Raw genomic sequence first — 24,138 nt, 5'->3', positions numbered from 1 at the left:
CCACTGAGAACAGTCTAGATCCATCCTCTTTGGAACCCCCTTTCAGGTAGTTGAAAGCAGCTATCAAATCCCCCTTCATTCTTCTCTTCCGCAGACTAAACAATCCCAGTTCCCTCAGCCTCTCCTCATAAGTCATGTGTTCCAGTCCCCTAACCATTTTTGTTGCCCTCCGCTGGACTCTTTCCAATTTTTCCACATCCTTCTTGTAGTGTGGGCCCAAAACTGGACACAGTACTCCAAATGAGGCCTCACCAGTGTCAAATAGAGGGGAACGATCACGTCCCTCGATCTGCTGGCAATGCCCCTACTTATACATCCGAAAATGCCATTGGCCTTCTTGGCAACAAGGGCACACTGTTGACTCATATCCAGCTTCTCTTCCACTGTAACCCCTAGGTCCTTTTCTGCAGAACTGCTGCCGAGCCATTCGGTCCCTAGTCTGTAGTGGTGCATGGGATTCTTCCATCCTAAGTGCAGGACTCTGCACTTGTCCTTGTTGAACCTCATCAGATTTCTTTTGGCCCAATCCTCTAATTTGTCTAGGGCCCTGTGTATCCTATCCCTACCCTCCAGCATATCTATCTCTCCTCCCAGTTGAGTGTCATCTGCAAACTTGCTGAGGGTGCAATCCACACCATCCTCCAGATCATTTATGAAGATATTGAACAAAAGCGGCCCCAGGACCGACCCTTGGGGCACTCCACTTGATACCGGCTGCCAACTAGACATGGAGCCATTGATCACTACCCGTTGAGCCCGACAATCTAGCCAGCTTTCTATCCACCTTATAGTCCATTCATCCAGCCCATACTTCTTTAACTTGCTGGCAAGAATACTGTGGGAGACAGTGTCAAAAGCTTTGCTAAAGTCAAGGAACAACACGTCCACTGCTTTCCCTTCATCCACAGAGCCAGCTATCTCATCACAGAAGGCAATTAGATTAGTCAGGCATGACCTTCCCTTGGTGAATCCATGCTGACTGTTCCTGATCACTTTCCTCTCCTCTAAGTGCTTCAGAATTGATTCCTTGAGGACCTGCTCCATGATTTTTCCAGGGACTGAGGTGAGGCTGACTGGCCTGTAGGTCCCAGGATCCTCCTTCTTCCCTTTTTTAAAGATGGGCACTACATTAGCCTTTTTCCAGTCATCCGGGACCTCCCCCGATCGCCATGAGTTTTCAAAGATAATGGCCAATGGCTCTGCAATCACATCCGCCAACTCCTTTAGCACTTGATTATCACTACAAAAGTTTTTTTCTCCTGCTGATAATAGCTCATCTTAACTAATTAGCCTCTTACAGTTGGTATGGCTACTTCCACCTTTTCATGTTCTCTGTATGTATATATATATATATCTTCTTACTATATGTTCCATTCTATGCATCCAGTGAAGTGGGCTGTAGCCCATGAAAGCTTATGCTCAAATAAATTTGTTAGCCTCTAAGGTGCCACAAGTACTCCTGTTCTTTTTGTGGATACAGACTAACACGGCTGCTACTCTGAAACCTGACTTAAGAATATTTACTTTGTGTATTTTGAAATGTGATGTTGACAGTTTGTGTTTTAATGGTTAGAAAGCTTTAACTTTTTGAATTTCAACACCTAGTGTCATTAAATAATTGTTGTCTGACCTCTCCCATCATTTCTCGTAACCATGAAACTTTCAAGAGATTAAAAAAAAGTTTAAAACCCATAATTTTGGCCAACTGTGACAACTGATAAAAATAAAAAACTTAAAAATAAACAGAGTATCATCCTTTGAAATTATTTTTAAAAAAAATTGAATTCTGCCAAGCCAGTTCATATTTCGTATGAACATTTTGGTATGGGTGGTTTTTTTTATAGTCACAATGAAAGTTACCTCTTCTCTCTAAGCAGCAAGGGTGCGTCAGATGTGCCTTTTTGGGTCAGTGCTCTATATTGCTATGCAGCATGATGCACTGATTTCTGGTAATTGGTTTGTAAAGCAGCCCGATAAAAACTTGTTTTCTCTTTGGGACAAAAATAAGCCTCGCTTAACTTTTAAAATCAGTTCTTCTCATTAATAATATTTATCCATTTTGTGGCCACAGCGTGCATCCACAGAAAACACAGAGGGTGAAATCCTGTCCCCACTGAATGGCAAAACTTCTGTTTACTTCAGGCCAGGATTTCACCCTGTCTTTGAATGCCTGCAGTGAAGTGTGTGTTGTGTATCAGATTCTCTTGATGTATAGTTACTAATATTTGCACTAAAAGGGCATTTGCAGGTGCAAATTAGGCCCACAAACAGAGACTGGGCCTCAGTTTAGATTAAAATTGTTGCTAATTCATTAATGTGTGTGTGAGAGAGAGAGTTTCTAAGTCCTGTAACTTGACTTAGAAACTGTGAATGGCAAAATGAAAGTAATCCACATCAAATGGGAATCTAGTACTAGAAACAAATGTCAGTATTGCCAGCCATTGGCATTCTAAAATCATGAGCCAGGTCCCTACAAATCAAGAAATATACTTAATTTCATGAGATTTTGAAAATATTAAAGGTGGGAATGCTTTTTTTGCTACATTTTGGAGGTTCTTATTTCCAAGATTTTTTTTCTGTAGACATGTCGGCTAGAAACTTTTTTTTTGTAAAAGCTGAGAGTCTCAAGTAATCACCTGACTCCAGGAGCTTGAGCTTTGAGGGAATCACCAAATACCACAACACTCATGACAAAATTGTGAGAACTGGCAACACTGATGTGTATGCATTTTCATTGCCTGTAGGGCTCTCCAATTTCTGCTGGTATGGTGTATAAAAGTACGCAAGATTAATCCATTAGTCATTTAAAACATAACATTGTTTTCGTCTCCACTATCTATAATCAACTCTTCTTGTGTTGCATGAAGCGGAACGAAGCAAACTAATAAATGCCCATATAATCTGTATTTAGGGCAAATATTAGTGTTATATCAGTTGCTGTTCATTCTTACGCTAGTGTGACACATCTGTGTTACACTGTTTGTTCCTCATAGATGTGTAAGTCATCTGATCTCCACAGTCGCTTTGAATATTAGTGTAGGGTAAAAGGCAGTAACTGATACAGGTCATGGTGTTTCATCACAAAACTCTTTTTTTTAAGGGCTAAAATGATTTCCTAAACTTGTATGTAGTAGTGTAGTGTATGTGAGACTCAGGAATGCAATTGTCACGGTGTATGGAAGAGTTCAGATCAGTTATAAATCATCAAGAAAAATCAAAGGATTTCTAGCAGCAAATTGCCTGAAATCTTCTCACTGTGTGAACTATGTTAACTTTCAGAAGGGAATAGGCCCTTATCAGACAAAAAGATGGGGCTGGCTTCAGAAAAGAATTACTAAAGCTATGTCACTTTTAAGGGTTTTGTTAAGTTTGTGGGTTTTGAAAGTGTTTTTTCTTAATTGTTGAACTTGTTGCATAGGAGCAAGTCAAGCCGCGCACCGTTGATTTATATCAGATGTGATGCGATGTAACACAAGGTGGCAACAGCAGAACCTTATACTATGCATGAAACGATGCTGGTTTAACTAGAGTTGTGCCTTACGGTTCCCTCAACATTTCTCGCATACCAGCCAATCAGGCAGACTTGGAATAATGAGCGAGGGGAATGCAGCTCATTTTATTCTAGCTTCTAAAGCCAAACCCTTTTCTCCCGCTCTTTTCATGCTGAGTTTGTGGGGCAGCTTCAGAGTCTGCACGTTTGGGGTTAACCTAGTTCTTGGCCACATCCGGGCTGGGTGCACAGGCTGCGGTAAGACTGATTAAGCATCATAATATCAACAATAAGAAAATTAATGAGGTGCTTGGCTAAGGAAAAGGGCTCCGTTTATTGGTATAATTGATTAAATGGAGATTAACAGTGCCTTACCGGCAGTCGTGGGTCTGTAAAAGTTGACAGGGATGGTAAGTCTCTCCTAATGGTTTGAGTTTTATTTGATGGTGTTTTTATTTTGTGACCAATTATAATACACCAGCACTTGGCAATTCTCTACCTCTCCATTCTGAGTTTAACTCCCGATACACCTTCATGTTCTTAGTGTGATGCTTTTTTTTCCCCATCCAGAGCATGGTGCACCCTCTGTGTGTGTACTAAATTCTCTGAGACTGCTCTTAGTACCGTTATTTTTATTTCTTATTCTTTATATGACAGTAACGCTTAGAGGCCCCAGTTGGGATCAGCGCCCCTTTGTGCTAGGTGCTGCATAGACACACAAGCTGAATTCCCACGGCATTACTAGAGCTTCAGAGGCATTTGAGCTCCAACCCACCCCCATGACAGGCCAGCTACCTCAAGATCAGGATCCCACTTAACTCGAGCTAGGATTTTGGGATATGGATGGGAGTCGGGTTAGGTGCAAATTATCCCTCAAGGTAAGAATGCAGGGCAGACATACCCACAGTGAGAGCTCACCATCTCGATAAACAAGGCAGATGAAGCGTGGGAGGGGAAGCCGAGTTCCAGGGCGGAGAAGTGGCAGGCCCAAGGTCACGCAAGAGGTCAGTCGCACTGGGTACATGGATATATTTTCAGTGATAGAATCACAGAACTGTAGGACTGGAAGACAAACTCTGCTTTCTAGGACTAGTTAACTCCCCTCTGTGTCTCAAGGGTTAGGATTTTAGGGAATGCTTTGAATCAAATGATTGAAAGAGTTCAGTTTAGCCCCTCATTTATTTTGGAGTAAATGTATATTTGAATTTTAATACATTCAGCCCTCCTGAAAGTGGGTATAACTCCATTGTGTTCAGTGACAATCTGCCTGCTTACCTTCCAATGGCTGGAATAGGCCTCTTACTTAAAATATCAGCTGATTATTGAAAACATTGTTTATTAGTACTAATATCATAGTTGTGCCCAGAGGCCCATTGTGCTGGCTGCTGTACTCACACAAAACAAGAGAGCTTGTCCCGAATTGAACATTATTGGGGTGTGAATTTATACCTTGTTAATATTGCTTTTAAAGCCCTGGAGATAAAAATTGCCTTTGATCAGAACAAATGCAACACTGACAACAGCAGAATGTTTTCTCTGCACTCCTTCACCCATGTGCCTCAATGCTTAACCCGGAGGGCATCCCTTCGAATGGTAGGGTGTAGGTCAGCCTCCATGTTCACTGAGTCCTTGGCCTTTCTGTTTGACCCGCCAGCAGGCGTGCCTGTTGTGGTGGGACTTAGAGTCGGACAACTGTGCACTGGAAATTGGGTTGAAACGCTGAATTCATTGCAGTTCGTTCAGTGAAGAGCCTTCAGACAGCAACAACCTCAGGCAGCGTTGTCTGCCCCAAGTGATCAAAACATATGAGTCATGTGCCAAAAATCACAAGAAGAGCCTACAAATCATCGTTTTTATTTTTTAAAAGGGCTCATTTTAGTTTACTTCTTGTATTGGAGGCTTTAAGGTTCATGTTCTCAGGCTTTTCTTCACAACCAGGACTAGAAATACTGGGTTTTTTAATGAATGCTCATGTAAACACATGAATCCAGAAGCTCAGGCTTTAAGAAAAAGACTTAATATAATGAGATTTGCAATAAAATCATAAGAATTGGTGAAACTACTTTGGTCATGAAATGGTGACTCTTTATGTAGTTACCAATCGTCAGAGCTATCTGATTACTGTAATGTCATCTTCATTAGTGGTTAACGACTACCTAAGTGATACATATCTTGTTACACAGTTACGTTGATATACTTGGAGTAATCAATTAGCATTTTATTAACATTTCACATCTTTCTTATTACTTCTAATTTAAGTTCGTATTTGAGACTTTGAAATTATGACCACAGAATCAAAATTCCAGTCATTGGTAATTTGTTTAGCATCCAAAACAGGAGCGAATAATTGAGGATGTGATTTAACTTCTTAAGGTTCACTGGGACTGAAACTCTTCTCGATGGCAATCATATACTTTGCATTGTGGTGTGGTTTTTTTGGGAACTCTGTTTGCTCGTGCCAGTGGGTTAATAATACCTACGTCTGGGCTCCTAAAAAACACGTTTCTCAAGCATTAGCATTTTAGAACTGAAGCATTGTTCATTTTGTTTGGTAGTCACCAACCTTTGATTTATGGCAGGCCTACATTCCTTCGGTGCAAATTATTCTTTGGCTTTAAGCTAGTATTGCATAGCTTATCTTTATGCTAGTACAGTAGCACTATTATAATGCAGATCACTGTGACAAGCAGAATTGGGTCTTTTGTTGCAGGACTGGGTCTTTTTCTTGGTGGTGCTGTTTATGGCTGTATGCAGACTTGTGCTCTCTTTTTTTTCCAGTAACTGTGTTGGTGGTTTTTTCCAATCTGGAAAAGAGCAACTCCCATCAGGTTTTAAAAATAGTATGCATCCTTTATTAAAAATCTTTTGGCAATGGATTATACAGAATTATTATTTTTCCCAACAACGTTAATGGCCATTACTGTTAATCATTTAGAGCTCCTTGTTTTGCATTCAGAAAACATAGAGATTGATGTGTGTTGCTGGGTAAGTAGGCCTTTGCCTCTGGCTCAAGTATTTCCCCGCACCTCTTGCCAAATGTGTGTCTTGGTGGATGATAGCCTTTGGTTTTTATTCAGCACAGTGTAAAAAAAGCAGCATTCAGTGGCCTTATTATTTTTTTCATGCAGCTGTTTTCCCCCAGTAAATGTTAGCCCACTTCCACAATCCTTAATGTTTTCCTTGTGTTTTTATTAATTTCCTGTTAATTTTCTGCTGTCCTGCATTCTGTGCTTTAACCAAAATAATGGCGAAACCAACGAGTGACCTTTTCAACCCAGTTCACCTACCTTTTGCTTTGCTGCTGCTTGGAAACATCTCTTAGGCTGTTCTGATTGGAAATGAAACCCAAACATGATGAACCAAGATCCAGGAACAGGGTAATTTACTCTGTCTTCTCCATCCCTGCCCGCTGATGCAAGGATATTTGAGGAGCTTAAGGAAATACGCTGAGCAATGGCTACAGATATTGCAATATCCTTTTGTGGCGTTCGATCCAAACCTGACTGCCAGTCAATTTGCCACTTCTGGTTTGAAGACTCGATCCTGCAAAGTGCCAATGAGCACTCTCAGTATCAGTTGAAATCCTCTTAGGATTGAAGTCATTCAGTGCTTTGGACCCCCTCGGCTCTTACGCATGCGACTATGGCTTAGTATATGATCTTTCTGTAATATTATTCCTGAGGGCATTCTACGCCAAAAAGTTAAAAATTCTGTGCCGAAAAATTAAAAATTCTGCGCACAATATTTTAAGATTCTGCAAGTTTTATCTGTCAGTAAATAAATGCAGAGGCCCCAGCATGGCAGTGGGGAGCACAGGCCATGGGCTGTACGAAGGTGGGGATCACCCTGCAGCCTCCCCACACCTGAGACATGGACTCAGTAATGAGGCTGCCCCCAACCCTGACACAGCACGAGGCCTGGGCCTGCCCCAGAAACACCCTGGGGCTCTGCGCCAGGCGCACCAGGTATTCAGCAGGCAGGCTCAACCAGGTAGGATCCAAGTGTGTGTGGGGGAGCTCAGTGTGGGGTGAGAGGATTCTCTGTGGGACAATCTAGGTGCAGGCAGCTCAGTGGGGGGTCAGAGACTCGTTGAGGGTGTTCCAGGTGCAGGGACAATAGGACATTTCAGGAGCTTCTACGAGAAAGTGGTTGGGGCTCAGCGGAGGGGTCGGGGGGGTCTCGGCAGGGATGTCTGGGTGCTGGGGGAGTGGACTTTGGTTGGGGGGTTTCTGAGTTCAGCTAGTTGGGGGTCAGTGGTATGGGGATCCAGATGTGGGGGTACAAGGGGGCTCGTCAGGGTGGGGGTTTGGGTGTAGGGAACTCAGTGCGGGGGGGATGAGGGGGGCTCTGGGTGCCGGGAGGCTCCGATGCAGGTGTTGAGATTCAGTGGGGTAGGGTTCGGGTATGGAGGACTAGGGGGGTTCTGGGTGTATGGGGTGAGGCTTGTTGTGGGTGTCTGGGTATGGGAGGTCCAGATGCATGTGGGTTGGGCAGATGGGGGAGCTGCTCCCTGTACAGTGACCTCTCTGCCCGCAGCTGAGGAACAATGGGGGCAGGAAGTAGGGGAGGATGCTGAGCGTCCTACAGCTGCGGGAGGTTTCTGGGAGTGGGTCGGACACAGCCCCAGCCACTCTTTGCAGGGGAAGAGGCAGTCTCGTCCTCTCCTGCCTCCAGCCCAGCCAGGATTAGCAGCTGATGCCAGTTCAGTGTAGGAGCCACAGGCTGGGGTGTCCCACCTCTCCGTCGTCTGCCCTGGGTGCCTGAAAAAATGTACCTGCGCAGCTAGAGTGTGGTGTGTGATTGCTCTTGCAGCTTCCCTTTGCTTCCCTGTCAAAAAGCCATTTCTCTGCAGGGAAACAAAGAAATCTGTGGGGAACGTGAATTCTGTGCACGCACAGTGGCACAAAATTCCCCCAGAGGTAGTAATATACAGGAATTTGGTAGTGTCCCTTTAAATAATTTGTGAGCTCTCTAGTGCTCCTCATTGTCTATTATGTTTCAGGGGACACCAGAACCCTGCCAGACTGCAGTGTGTGTACATAGCTAATCCTAGCATTTTAAATATGTTTAGTAAACATTGATATTTGGAATTTGGATACTTTATATACTAGAAACAGCAGAATTTGGGGTTGATGTCACACAGTGTATCCAGGTTTTGTGTGGCTCGCATAACTCTTTTTATCAGTGCTTTCTAGATTTGAAATTTACCAGAAAGACATTTAAAATGATGCAGTTTTAAAACAGAATAAACATACCAGCTAATATTAAATTAAAACTCTGTGGCTAATCCATGAGTTACAACGCCTCCTTCACAGTGTTTTATCGGAAGGTTGCTCTAGATAGAAAGCCATTGAAATAGTGAAATTGTGGTACAAAACTTGCTGAGCAATTTACATTTTCCCCTATGTTCCAAAATATAGTCTAGCAGATGGATGTGGCCAGCTGTATATAGAGCTTTAGGGAGTTCTGGGGAAGAAAATGAGAGCTTGTTATTAAGATAACTGTGATAATCTCACTGATAACTGGCTTAATTTAGATCCCTGCATTTGGTTAGTTTTTTACTAACCTTGTATGTACCCATTCTTGGCGATTCTGTGAATTTAGAATATAATCCCTTTTTGTATTTCAAGATTGCGCAGCAACCACTGGTATTTTGTCTTTAAGCGCTTGCTTGATTACATTGGCTTTTTAGAGGGGAGTAATTTGTGTTTTCTGATTGATTTAATTGGCGTCACCTTTGTAAGTATTCTCTATGAGGATTCTTGCCCATTGGAGGGGCTCGAGGTCAGTGTTTCTCAACAACCGAGCTGTGGACCAGCACCGGTCCCTGAGATCTGCCTGACACACTTTAGGAAGGCAGCACGGCAGTCCCTGGGATCAAAAAGGTTGAGAAACACTTACCGAGGTCATATGGAGAGTGCATCGCAGGTGTGCTGTTTTGTTTTAACCACCGCTAACTCGGAGGGCAACAGCCCCTCTTTTGCTATTGGAATGCGCTTTCCGCAAAAAGATTTTCATAGAGTATTGAGTCTTTTTAAATTAAATACATTTTAGGTGAATTTAGTGTGTGTGAAAGATGTCAGCCTCGTTGCCCAAGGGACAGATTTTAAAAAGTATTTGATTGTCTAGTGGGCTTTGAAATCAATGGCAGTTAGACACCTAGATGCTTTAGAAAATCTCCGGAGGGGTCTAAGTACCTTTTAAAAGTCTGGTCCGAAATTGCTAAATTTAACCACAGAGCTGGTACAACCTAGGCAGTGGCAGTACAGACCTGCTATGACCTCTGTAGAGAGAAACAGGTAGTTCATTCTTTGTGTCCATTAAGTCCTGGTCCTCTCTGCTGGGATTTCCAACCAAGATGCCAGTTTTAGCGATGTGTGAAAGTGATCAGGAATAGTCAGCATGGATTTATGCCTGACTAATCTAATTGCCTCCTATGACAAGATAACTGACTCTGTGGATGAGGGGAAAGCAGTGGACATGTTATTCCTTGACTTTAGCAAAGCTTTTGATACGGTCTCCCACAGTATTCTTGCTAGCAAGTTAAAGCAGTATGGGCTGGATGAATGGACTATAAGGTAGATAGAAAGCTGGCTAGATCGTCGGGCTCAATGGGTATTGATCAATGGCTCCATGTCTAGCTGGCAGCCGGTATCAAGCGGAGTGCCCCAAGGGTCAGTCCTGGGGCCGGTTTTGTTCAATATCTTCATTATTGATCGGGAGGAATGCGTGGATTGCACCCTCAGCAAGTTTGCAGATGACACTCAACTGGGAGGAGCGGTGGATACGCTGGGGGGTAGGGATAGCATACAGAGGAACCTAGACAAATTAGAGGATTGGGCCAAAAGAAATCTGATGAGGTTCAACAAGGACAAGTGCAGAGTCCTGCACTTAGGACGGAAGAATCCCATGCACCGCTACAGACTAGGGACCGAATGGCTTGGCAGCAGTTCTGCAGAAAAGGACCTAGGGGTGACAGTGGACGAGAAGCTGGATATGAGTCAACAGTGTGCTCTTGTTGCCAAGAAGGCCCAATGGCATTTTGGAATGTATAAGTAGGGGCATTGCCAGCAGATCGAGGGATGTGATCGTTCCCCTCTATTCAACATTGGTGAGGCCTCCTCTGGGTACTGTGTCCTGTTTTGGGCCCCACACTACAAGAAGGATGTGGAAAAATTGGAAAGCGTCCAGTGGAGGGCAACAAAAATGATTAGGGGTCTGGAACACATGACTTATGAGGAGAGGCTGAGGGAACTGGGATTGTTTAGTCTGCAGAAGAGAAGAATGAGGGGGGATTTGATAGCTGCTTTCAACTACCAGAAAGGGGGTTCCAAAGAGGATGGATCTAGACTGTTCTCAGTGGTAGCAGATGACAGAACAAGGAGTAATGGTCTCAAGTTGTAGTGCGGGAGGTTTAGGTTGGATATTAGGAGAAACTTTTTCACTAGGAGGGTGGTGAAACACTGGAATGGGTTACCTCGGGAGGTGGTGGAACCTCCTTCCTTTGAAGTTTTTAAGGTCAGGCTTGACAAAGCCCTGGCTGGGATGGTTTAGTTGGGGATTGGTCCTGCTTTGAGCAGAGGGTTGGGCTAGATGACCTCCTGAGGTCCCTTCCAACCCTGATATTCTATGATTCTGTGTGTTTCAGAGGCAGATGTATATCTGCTAGGGGTTGGAGACTATCACCATTTTTACATAAACCAGCCAGTAGCACCTTTGGTCCTTACCATCCTGAATTTTGATGAGCAGTGGCAACTGGCCAAAAGTTATGCCTCCCATTACTTAGTGCCTTTAGTTTTCCCCTCAATGAGTGTGTTCTCACCAGTAACAGCCCCCGTAGGAGTTGTCTCTGCTTGCAGATGATGTGTCTTATTGCTCTATACTGTATCCTTTCCTTCAGCTGGGAATGCATATTAGAAACTGGGGTCTATTATCTCCAAGTTTGGCCCACAACAGCAGAAACTCTGATTTTAAATTAGGTTTTGATTTACAATAAATACATTTTTACAGCAAAGTATTAACACAAGTTATCCCCTCATTTTGTCCCAACAAAAGTTACTGACGTGTTTTGAACATGTACAGTTGTTTGTTTTGGTAAGAAGTCAATTATTGTTTGCTCTGCAGCAAAGTCTGGCACAGAGCAGTGACACAGTAAGATTCATGAGTCTTTGGAGGGCCTGTCAAACAATGGCCTTGTGTGTATTTTTCCATCATTTTTCAGCCATTTTCGATCTTTTGGGATTGTAGCAGCTGCAATTAATGACAAATTTTAAAGGAAAGGCTTGTTCAGAAGTTCATATTTATTACATTTTAACATGTAATGACCCTGGTGCAATAAACTAAATATGGAGTTCACTTTGAACCTACAGCTCAGTTGCATCTACATTTTTAACTTTTGGAGAACAACTGGATTGCTAACTCTGGATCTAACAACTGGATTGCTAACAACTAGAGTGCCAGCTCTGCGGGGAGTGGGGGGGTGATGGATCCATTTAATCAGAAAGAGTGTCTCTTGCAAAGAATGCAAATATATACTGTAATATGTGATAAACTGCCTGTTACAAATGTGACTTGTCATGAAAACTGTTGGTTGGTGCTTTATTCTTTGATTGTGTTACATGAATGCAGGCAATGTCTGCTTAAAACAAAGCTGCAATCTTATTTGTTTCGTATAAACAGTTTTGATATTCCGCTACCCCACAATCAATCACTGCCCTAGAGGGTCTTAGTTATTTGCTGATAATGCACCAAACAGGATAATGTCTAGAGCACTAGTACTCTCCAATCGTTGAAAACAATTAATTTAAAATGAAACAACAGCATTTTGTCTTATGCAGTCTTATTTACATACAAGTCTGACAGCAGGCGGTAAGCGGGTACTGTTTATCATTTGTAATTGTAGATATTCCATATTTATAGATGATATCTTACAAATTACCGTAAGATGAACTTCTTGCTATAACAATTCATATTTCAGTTGCATAACTTGTTTTACTTCCTGTATAAAAGTTAGACAGGAGCATGGTTTTTAGTGCAAACAAAGTGTATAAAGTAGGAAACATAATGCTGCATAAGTGCCACATAAATCGCATCCTAAAGATGAAAGCAGATTTTGAATGTCCGAATTACTGAGCACTTAATGTGCAGTGTAATCTGTGTTTCGTTTTTATGTTTATTTTTTCTGGAATGCCACATAAGGAAACAGGTTTGAGGCAAGAACCCTTTTTTTTTTTTTATTGAAAATAGTTTATTTTTTTTCTTTAATCTATGTGCTCAGAATAGCTTTTCCTATATTGTAGGTCATGTCCAACAAGTTTACACCTCATTGCCATAGGCCATTACGCCACTGATAGAGGAAGTCAGCAAAAATCCATCTTGGGATCTCCCAGGTCTATGAGCTCATCATACCAATTAAGGAGCTGGCTTCAGTGGGCAAAATCACCCTTCTCTCTGCTACTGCGCGCTTTTAAATTGTTTCTTTCTTTGCATTTTGATCATGATCATTGATCATCCCCAAAAATTCCCATCATCCCGAACTACCTAAACCTTTCACCTCAGCCCACTACGTGCATATCAGAGTCAAGACATTCTTAGCATTTTATTTTCAAGTTACAGCAATCTGAAATTGATCATATTTATAGTTACGTATCTAGAGTGGACTTGAAGAAAACTTGTGTGTTTTGTCAGTAATATCCATATTTGTAAATGATCCCTTTTAGAGATAAAGATTATCCCTCTTTGTGCTTTTGTTTTGCTTTGCCAGCCTGAGCCTCTCATCTAAAGCCAATACAAATTTGCTTTTAAAAATCTATTTCTAGAGAGACACTTTTTAAAAAATCAACCTGTTACTCTTCTGTGGTTCTGATTGGTCCGATAAAATTGACAAGCCGATCGCGTCAAAAGGAAATATCCTTGGCTTAATTGTAAGCTAAGTCTCTCTTAATCCAGGGGAGCATTTGAGATTCTGTCCAAGTGTTCAATTTCCCAGGCCGCTGAGGTCTGTGAATTTCTTTCCCCAGCCTCCAGGCTGCTGCAGCACAAGTCAGCATAGCTAATGCAGATCTCTCTCTCTCTCTCCCTCCTCTTTGATTCGATATGAACAGACTGGTAACTCCAATGCCAGAACAAAATCTGACATAACTCTGCAGATGTCTACATTCAGATGATACACCTAGGGATTTTTTTTTAAGGAAAGTAACATTCATATGCTAATGTTTATTTTTTCATTGTTGCCTTTTTTCAGGATTGCCAGTCCCAAAGAAGAGCCCAAAGTCGGTAAGTACCTTCTCACCTGCTGTTTTTGTTTGTCTGTTTTGTGTGAGGGGGCTGGTGGTTTTGATCTGATCTGATTGATTGATTTTTTTTTCATGTGGGGTGTTGATTGTTTTAAGTTGTCTGTCTGTTCCAACACGGATTGCCTTGCACAGCTTGTGCTGCATGGTGAATTGAGAGGAGAATTCAGAACAGAAAGGGAGCTTGTTGGCAAAAAAGGCTAGAGGTTTACTGATTCTCTTCCCCGCTGAGGGAGCTCTTCCTCCCTTACCTCCCTCCCTCCCTTCTTCCCCCCCCCCCCCCAAGCCATTGTTTCCTTTTTGAAAGATGGGACACTCCACCTTCTTTCCAGCGAACAATTCCTATCAGTGGTGTCCATAGATTCCAACCTTTTGCATTTACTCCCTGATCTTTCTCATGCACCAGCTGCTGAATGATTTTATGAAATATTAAAGCATGTATATTTACAGAAAGACAAATCATGCATATTTACAGTTTCCAGCGGATACTGTTAGCTGCCCCAGCACTGGAAATATCTCAGTTGTTGTGTAGGGCATCTTTTGTTGTTTAGCTTGGCTTTAGCAGCATTGTACTGCAGGTGTGGGATCCTTTATTTAAAAAAAGGGGGGGGGGGCAAGAGAAGAAAAAAATCAATATTTCCCTGTCCTTTCTAATCTTGTTTCCCTGTAGAACTGTTACCTGGTTGACGTGTTAGCTAATTGCTTAGAAGCTACGGTCTAAAGTGTCATTAATGCTCAGCTCCTAGTATAGTGGAACAAAAATAACGTGATGTTTATGAGTCTGGGAAAGGGTTGAATATTCTCCACGAAATGAGATATTTACAAGGTGAAAGTTTCCATTTATTTGAAGGGGTAGTGAAGAAGGTAGGCTTATTTCCCAATAGCGTTGGGAAAGTCCCAAGAGTGAGGTCTTTGAAATACTATAAGACCCTGTGAAAGTTCACTGACGGTCCGTTGTGGGTGCCGATAGCTGCAGCTGCTAACAGTCCACCTTTCTGTAAAGCTCGGTAAAAGGTTTGTTAAGAAGATGAGCAGAATCTCCTGCTTTTAATGCGAGTTCTCTGTTCATCCCAAAAGATAGCCCTGAAATAATTAATGTGATTCTGATGGCTTAGAGCAGTGCTGATTAAAGTCACATGACTTCAGGCCTATACCATTGTCAGTTTGCATTAATGTTGAGAGGGAGAAGTGCAGTTTGTGCTCTCACTCAAATCACAGAAATGTCAGACCGTATGCGTTTACTTCTGTCATAGTCAATGATTAATTCAGCCTTTGGCAAAATAGAAACAAGTGTGTAAAATATGTACACGCCAAGCAGATTATTTTTTGCTGCTGCATTTTTTCCCCTGTCAGAGAAGGAATAGTTGAATTGATATAAGACATTTATAACCTTTATTCATTAAACTGTCATATGATGAATGAACTTTGATTTTTAAAAACAGGTGCCCTCACAGAATCAGGAAATGTAACATCATCTCCTTATTAATCTGATGCTGTGTTAAACACCTGCCAAGTGAACAATGATTCATTAGAAGCATTTTAAATCTGTGAGACACCTAAATCCATGTAGGGATAATCCTCTCTATATGAACAAAGAGACTGTTTACAAACAGGTGTAGTTCTGGAGTCTTTAGTGAATTTACCAGCCCCCAGCTGTAGGGTTTTTTTTTCTTTTCTCCCCATGGGCTTTGCTTGCAGAGAAACCATTTCCTTCACTAAAAGCAACCAGATTCCTTGCATGTTACACTCCTGAAAGCTCTCTTACCTTTCTGCATAGCCCTTTGATATTTTTCACCACACCCCCAGGCAGTGCTGTTCCATCCGAAAAGGAAGAATCCAATAAAAACAGCCTTCCTCCTCTGCTTAGATATAAAACGGAGTGTTTGCACCAGCAATTAGTGGATAATACTATCTTATATTGATACATCGTGGCAGCTATTTTAGAGTACATGGAAGTCGAACAGTCACACTCCTTAAAGGAAAAGGAGCAGAGTGACCAGCCCATAGAATACAATCTCTTTTAGTCTAAGTGAAAAGGATAAAAAAATTATCAATATTTTACTTTTATTTTTAATATAACTTCCTTTAACGTCCTTTTTATAGTTAATTAAATACAGGTTCTGTGTTGAATTGTGTGATGTGGGGGTGGAGGAGGAATGGTTTCAGAATATAACTGCATTGGCACTGAGTCCCAGCCATTCCAGTCGACACAGACCATTCCGCAACTGGGGTGGGAGGGAGGGGACTTGCCTGAGATTCTGCCTTGAAACTGCCCTGCAAGATTTTCAGGGCTTGACTCTTTGGCACACCTAGCGGTTGCCGGGGCAGTGTGGTGATGCAAACATCACAGCCTCGTGGTACAGATGCCAAGGTCCAAAGTCTTTTTCCCAGGTACCACTATGTGAGCTATTGTCGCTGCACCTGTGTAACATGCGGCATAGTATTCATGTAGCCCCTGTCGTCGTCTTCACCTTCACTGTTCTCCAAGAGGCCTTGGAAACAAAATTTACTTCTTGATTAATAAGTTAGCTGCTCTTAAATAAGCCACATGCAGTCAGCCCTTATGTTGGTAGACGGATCTTAAACCAAGGCCACATTCTGTTTTCTGTACTGCATTACAGAGTAAACTCAAGTTCAGATCTTCAATCCCCTCCTGTTCCTCCTTCGCCCAGCTCACTGCTCATCCCTTCCTTCTCTGCAGCCTAATGAAGCCCCTCTCCAATCCCAGATACATTTCCCCCTCCCCTCCCCCCCCACCCCCAGCTAGCTGGTGCCCAGTGCCTGCTTCCTTCTCAGACATGCCCTGGCTTTGCAGCTGGTTCTATTAACCTACTCCCATCCTGCCATATCTGCCTAACTTTGCCAGACTCAGTATTGATAGAGAAATTTGTAGGGCCCTGGGAGTTTTGCTGTGGCCGGGGCCATTGGTATTGCACATGCAGTGTCTGCAGGATTTGGCTCCAAGAGAATACGCTTGCAGACAGAGAAAAGCACAAATGCATTTCTGAAGGCGCACTGGAAGGCTTTTCATATCTCATTATTAGTTTTAAGTCTCACCTGATGTGTTGTAACCTGAGTTCAAGGTGCTGTGATTCTCTGCTGTAGCAGCTAATGTAATGACCAAGGGCTTGGCTACACGTGCGAGTTAGAGCGCATTAAAGCAGCCCCGGGCGTCCTAGCTCACTCCCGTCCACACTAGCAAGGCACATAGAAGTGCTCTACATCTGCAAGTGTAGCCATGCCCTAAGACCACAACACAGGAGGGAGATGACTTCCTTACACTCCTTTAGATGAACTAATATTACTAGCTGTAGCAAGGGGGGGGAGGAGGCAGAGGGAGAGGGGAGGGGAGGGGACATAGGCCTAGAGAGCCAGAACATAGGTCTTGGTATGTAAAGGAAGGAGGAAGTGACTTTGAATGATTTTATTTTAGAATATATGGCTGTGTAATATCTAACCATCTATATCTGTATTCTTTTCATGTACGGCGATTCTGGAATATCTTGTGTTTATTTGCCTTTTAGAGCGAGAGCTTTTCAGCTAAGCTTGAAGGGCCAAAGTTGTAAAAACGCTGGGTGCCAGATTTAAAGTGCACTGCTCTAGGGCGAATTGAAGTTTCCAGTAAAAACTATATTTCAGCAGAATATTGGGTGTTGGAGTAAGCGAAAATATTCACAGAAAATGTTTGCTTTCTTTGCCAATTTTTTTATTTTTCATCCAAGCACCCAAAAGTAAACATTTTCAGCCAAAAATATGAAACTATTTCAGTTTTTGTCAGTGTGGGGCTTACATTTTTCTGTTTGGGGGTTCTTGATTTTTTTGGCTGAAAAATAAACATTTTCCCAGAAAACTTTGATGAGAACTAACATTTTTTGGTTTGTATCAAAATGTCCCACATGGGAGAAAGGATCATTCTAGGCAGCTCTTCAACTGGGGCCAGATTTTCCAGAGAGACTTCAGTTCCAGTCTAGGCACCGAAATATATGATCTGTCCCCAGGGCAGCTAAGCATTCTGGGCACTGAGCTCTTTTGAAAGTGTTACCATTGTTTAGGTGCCTAAATAGTAGCTGAGCTCTTTTGAATTTCCCAGCCTTAAAATTGTTCACGTTCACAACCTCTCCCCACAAACGAGTGCTCCCTTCTGGCCCAAGCAGCTAGCCAGTATTTAGGGGTGGCCAGCCTCTTTCTGTTAGGAGGAGAAGTGGATGATATGAGTTAGGTGTTTCTTTGGCACAGTCTCGTTTATTTACAAAGTATGTCCACGAAGTCCTGTTTCCCTGAACACAGTAGGAAAAAACATTATCAGGCTGTTTCCATGCTCACTGTTACCAAGCCTGCTTTTCCAGCAAGTCCTGTGCCCAAAGGGCTCTACCTTTGCGCTCTCTCTCTCTCTCTCTCTGTCAGGCATAGGCACCGGGGCTGGTGCCCCCCCTCCAATTAGCTCCTTCCCCTCCCCCCAGCACCTCCCGCCTACCGGCGACCCCTCCAATCAGCACCCCCCCCCTCCCCGTGCCTCCTGCCCGCCATGATCAGCTGTTCCACGGCGTGCAGGAGGTACTGTGGGGAAGGGGGAAGGAACATGGGTGGGGCGTGCTTGGGGGAAGGTGCGGAATGAGATGGAGCGGGGGTGGGAAGAGGCAGGATGGGGGTGGGAAGGGGTGGAGTGTGGGGAGGGGGGGGGCCTGGGGAAGAGCTGGGGGTTGCTGCTCTCAGGGCCATGTTCGCCACCACTTCGCTCGCAGTCTGCTGGTCCCGGCCTTGCCACGTAGCTGCTGCCTTAGGCGGTGGTGGTGCTTAGTACATCAGGGCCTGTGTTTGGTGGCAGTTAACACCTTCCAGCTTAACGCTACTCTGTGAGATACTTACAATCCTATTTCCTCACCCTGATTTTGCAGTATAATTGCTACAGACTCCCTTGAATGTATAGTTTTCCTCTACTTCCGTTAATCATCCCACAGCCTTTTGCAAGGGAAGGTGCAGTGTACTGTACCAACACATGAGCTTCCTCAGGTGACTAGCACTGTATTAACATTGCAGCCTCATTGAAGGCTGGCTCGACCCTGAGCTTCATGGGAAAGAGAGTGATTGTGGCTGGAAATGGTATTGCAGAAGGCTGAAAAATGAGCCCAGAATTCAGGCAGGTGTATAACTACAAGAAGCCACATTCAGAATGGCTCTGCCTACTCTGTAGTTGCTACTCTGGGAAATTAAGTAACTTCTTGTTATTCATTTTTACCGGTGGTCTAAGTAAAAACAGTACAGTCAAAGGCATTTGCAGCACTTATACTGCAAACATCGGGAGGGGAAAATCTGATTGTAACTGTAACCGGGATCTATTTGGGTGAAGAAAGTCATGATAATGGCCTAGGGATATTTACAGGCTGTGAGAATGTTGAGTCCACTTAATTCACTTCACCTGTGTGGGTAAGGAATCCTGGTGTTACATAAATTTGGGGTTTATGTTTGACCTAGATGTTTCCCTCCAAACTCTGTGTTTTGCACATCAGTTGTCTAATGATGATCAAGTTCATACCCTTGGTGTAGCAACCTCTTGTCTACACTGCCTCTCAGCAATCTGATCCTCTTAGATTTGAACACCCATGGGCATTCGGAAGCTTGTCCAGAATAATCAGTCATAGTGAGGTCACTTTTAGAATCATAGAACCACAGGGTTAGAAGGAACCGCCAGGGTCATCAAGTCTAATCCCCTGCCAAGATGCAGAATTTGTTGTGTCTAAACCATCCAAGGAAGATGACGATCCAGCCTCTTTTTGAAAACCCTCCAGTGAAGGTGCTTCCGTGACTTCCCTAGGAAGCTTGTTCCATTGTCCTGCTGTCTGTACGTCTTTGTACTTACAGTTACCAAGTTTTCCCTGAGATTTAATCTAAATCTGCGATGCTGTAATTTGAACCCAATGCCTCTTGTCCTGCCCTCTGTGGCAAGCGAGAACAACTTTTCTCCATATTCTTTATGACAGCCTTTCAAGTATTTGAAGACAACTATCATGTGTGTGTCCCCCCCCATCTCCTCTTTTCCGAACTAAACATACCCAGTTCCTTTGGACTTTGCTCATATGGCTTGCATTCTATCCCTTTGATCATACTTGTTGCTCAGCTCTGTACGCTTTCTAGTTTCTCTACATCCTTTCTATATATTGATGACCAAAACTGGACACAGTGCTCCAGCCGAGGCCTAACCAGCTTGGAGTAGAGCAGTACTATTGCATCCTGTGAATTGCATTCTGTGCCTCTCCAAGTGCAACCCAAAATTGCATTTGCTTTTTTTTGGCAAGAGCGTCACCTTTTTGAGTCAGGTTGAGGTTGTGATCATAATTGTGCATTTCCATACTTTTTATTTCTGTTTTATTTTAAAGAGCACCCTGAACGTAGAGATTCCTAGCTTTCTAAAGTTGTTTTGTTGTTGCAGAAGGACTTTTCCTTCTTACACAATTTGTGTACCTTTACAGCAGTAACTCCAGCTTAATGAAGGGTTGGAGGGGGAAGAAGGGGTTGTTTTTGTTTTTTTGCTTGCTTGCTTATTTTGCCTAGGGCATACAGAAAGTTTCAGTTAGATCCAAAATACAGATTCGAACTCTAGAACTGAATGCTAGTTTTAAATTGTTTACATTTCTTATATAATCTAAATGAGATTTATTTTTTTTAACTTTCTTGTCTAAAGAAAAGATTATTATCCAGGGAGATGATATTAGTGCCTTGTTCTGGTGTTTACAAGTGTTACCTAAGGCTTGAATGCGATTTTCTATTGTAGTCCCTATGATCAAGGTTCTCTAAATCAACTATATTCAGTCACACTGGCTTGAAACCTGGGATACTGAGCTCACAAGGTGCTCTTGTTGTTTAATTATTTGCCACAAAATAAAACAACAGCAACCAAAAAAAAACATGCTGCAAAAATGACATTTTTAGTTGTAAAACTGTTATTTAAGGGGTGGTCATCCACAGCTCAGAGGCTGTTTGCAGAGCTCTGTCTTAAAATGGCTTACTTTAAAACCTGGGATTTTGTAGGCAAGTAAGGCTGTATGTGAATTAGCTTCTTTCGCCACGTAGGAAAAGGAAAAAATGTTTAAAATCGGTTAGGGTATTTGTGTTTGAAACCTGGTTGCTGAGCAAGTCACAGCAGACCTGCTTAGTTGAAAATGACTTTAAAGAACACAGTTTATTTAATATTCAAGTGAGTGGAGGCATCGGTGAAAGCCGGGGTTCTCAAACTTCATTGCACCACGACCTCCAACAAAACTGACTCCATGACCCCAGGAAGGGGGACCGAAGCCTGAGCCTGCCCGAGCCCCACTGCCCCAGGCAGAGGGGCCAAAACCTGAGCCCCATCACCCAGGGCCGAAGCCCTTGCGTTTTGGTCCCAGGCAGTGGGGCTCGAGCTTTGGCTTCAGCCGCGGGGCCCCAGCAAATCCGATCCCTGTGTATCTGTATACCACGGAAAGCCAGGAGGCCTTGATCTTGCTTAGGGACTCTGTGCGCTGCTGTGTTGCAAATAATGACACTGTGACGGTCCCACACCCTGGACAGTATCGGTATAATTTGGGTGGTTCTTTACAGACATGTGTATGCTGTGCATGTTGGGGGAGCACTGAAAGCATGTCTTTGTTTTGCTTTGTACAGTGAATTTATAGGGTCTGATCCAGTGCCTAATTTGTGCCTGAGCTGAGCCCCGGCACCTCCGGGCCTGGCAGTTCAGAGCCCCGGCAGTTCAGAGCCCCAGCACCTCTGGGCTCGCTGCGTCAGTTATGAACATAAAAAAATTATTTGAGCCCCAGCACCTCTTTCATTACACATGAAGTACTAGTCTGATCCAAAGCCAGTGTGGGTCTTTCTACTGACTTCAATGGGCTTTAGATCAGGCCCTTGGTGCCCAGAAAAGAAACCAGACAAATAGCATTAGAAATTGAAGGAGTCTGGTTAGTTATAAAAGAAGCATACAAGACAGACAATGGCATTGCATGTTTCCTACATTGGTGCACCAATGTGCTTTAAAGTTGCACTTCTAGAAGAGAAAATAGCTCAGTTCCCATGCCTTTTGGTCTTTGATCTCTCTGGTGAAACCTTTCATAGGAATTAAACATAAATAGGAATTAACCTTTCACAGAATTAAAAGTGAAAATTGGCTTCACTTTTTAATGTGAGATTTGCCAATCAATTAATAGCAACAAGGCCCTTTTGTAATGTGGAAACAAGAGACTACAGTGAGCATTGTTTTAAACATATTTACTGCCCATTCTTGGTAACTCTTCAGAAACATTTTTAGTAGCATGAATTCTTGCAGTGCAAATGTGACTCTTGTTTATTTGCATACTTTATTGCAGCCAATTATGTGAATGTGAGTTAAGAACAACATACTCAATGTAGCTAGATATTGACAAGACAGGTCTTTTTGACATGCTGTGTAGAATAAGCCTTGAATGTAAGTAGAAACATTTTTCTTTGTTCTAATATACTTGCTTAAAACAAGGAAATCAAATAGCAAGTAAATATTTTTCGGTAATGTTAAGGATCTAATGAATGCTATGAGGTTCAAGTCTTGCATCTTAATTTCCTTGAACTCTGTTCCCAACCAACTCATTATGACTTGAGGATTGCAAAGATCTGTGAATGAGATGTGATTTTGCATATCAAGGTCTGAAATGCCTACATCCAGTAGCAGTTAAGAATGGCTTTTCAGTCTGATTGCCAAGATTTTTTGTCCTTGCTTTTGTGGGTTTATGTTAAACTCTTAAAGATATCTGAATACAGATGTTTGTAGTTTAGCATAGAGGAAAAAAAAAGACATTGAAACTAGTATCCTATAATGAAATTTTGATTTGTTTTGTGGTGAGACACAGAAGGATGGATGTTTTTTGTGATTAATTTTTTTCCATTTTACATACTACTTCTGCCAGTCTGTCTGTCAAAGTGTGTCTTGGGGAAATTTTCTGCACTCAGCATTAACTGGAAATGATGGCCACCAAAATGTGATGTATATATTTATTTGTATGCACGCAGAAACAGTGATCAAAGAAGGGGGGGGGGGGGAAGAGAATGATGGAAAACACCCACTCAGAGACCAATAACCTTCTGTTCTTTCTCTTCGCACTTGCTTTCTTACGTTCAGCAACCACTTGAAAGGAAAGACAGCCAAAACAGTTCCCAGCATAGCGTCTCTAGCCACCGTAGCACGCACACTGCTTCACCCATCCATACCACTCAGGTGCTTCCCGACTACCCTGCCACTGAAGCACCAGCTGGGGAGCAGCCGGACAACTCTGGACAGAAAAAGCCAGATCCATTCAAAATCTGGGCCCAGTCCAGGAGCATGTATGAAAGCCGACGTGAGTATTGAACAGGTGTGGTTGTTAAGACTACAGTTCTGGCAACCACTCCTTATGATTTTCATCTATAGGAATTGAATCTCTTAAATTGTTATTGAAAATATTGGGCTTTCAGTTGGTTAAATTGATACATGTAAATGAAGTTCTGGGAAAAAGCTGTGAAGATCAGCAAATTATTTCTAGTTCATGTTAACAAAGAATCAATTTTGTCTTGGATGAAGAATGAGTTTTGATTGCCTCCGATAAGTGGGTTTAGACCATAACACTGTTCAAAACCCAGTAAAATATTTTAAATATTGAGGTCCTTCCTTCTTTTCATCCCTTTTTTAACTTATTTTCAAATCAGGCATTAAGGAGACTTTCAAAGACGTGAAGCAGAGTTAGTTGCCCAACTGCCTCTGAAAATATCTCAAAGTTCTCATAGCAAGTGAATGCTGCTTGGTTATGTAGCTTAGACAAGTTCAAATTACTGTTTTACAAATAACAGGTTTATCATTCTAATGGCTACTTAAGAACATTTTATTCACGTTGAGTTTGAGATTGGTTGGGTATACACAGAGACCTAAAAATCTTAATCAAGAACCCAAACCATCCACAAATGAAAAATACAGAGCATTAACTAGAAGTAAAGTGCAAAGCAATCCACAGAGTTGACATATGCACAACATCATGGACATGAAAACAGAGACAGGGTAGGTCAGTCAGTGGCGGTCACCATCAGTGTCAGGGACAGTTTTGGCTATTATGTCATTCCGATGAAGCTACCAGAAGACATACATGCATCAATTTTGATACCCCCTTTCTTTAAACATTAACATATCTGTTACCATATGTAATTAAGCCTTTGTCCTTTGCCTGTATGGGGCCTTCCAGGGAATCGTAACTGGTGGTCTGATTATTGACATAGCTATTTGTATCAATACATTTGTGAATAATTCCAATGCCTCAACCTGGTTAGCCACACGGGTACATGTTACTCAAAGCCACCCCCCCCCACCCCAAATTCCATTAAGAT

The 24,138-nt window shown here is 42.6% G+C and overlaps 1 protein-coding gene across 1 annotated transcript in view; it reads left to right on the top strand.

The window, feature by feature from the left end:
* The window catches only part of MAGI1 (membrane associated guanylate kinase, WW and PDZ domain containing 1), a 474,374-nt gene that overhangs the window by 417,873 nt on the left and 32,363 nt on the right, over positions 1 to 24,138 (top strand). Inside the window, exons 13-14 of the mRNA XM_077821423.1 lie at positions 13,734 to 13,765; positions 22,907 to 23,123. Coding sequence (XP_077677549.1) covers positions 13,734 to 13,765; positions 22,907 to 23,123 — 249 coding nt within the window. The remainder of the gene's footprint in view (positions 1 to 13,733; positions 13,766 to 22,906; positions 23,124 to 24,138) is intronic.

Source organism: Eretmochelys imbricata, chromosome 7, assembly GCF_965152235.1.
Source record: "Eretmochelys imbricata isolate rEreImb1 chromosome 7, rEreImb1.hap1, whole genome shotgun sequence".
Lineage (NCBI taxonomy): Eukaryota > Metazoa > Chordata > Testudines > Cheloniidae > Eretmochelys > Eretmochelys imbricata.
This window is presented reverse-complemented; position numbering and strand designations above follow the sequence as displayed.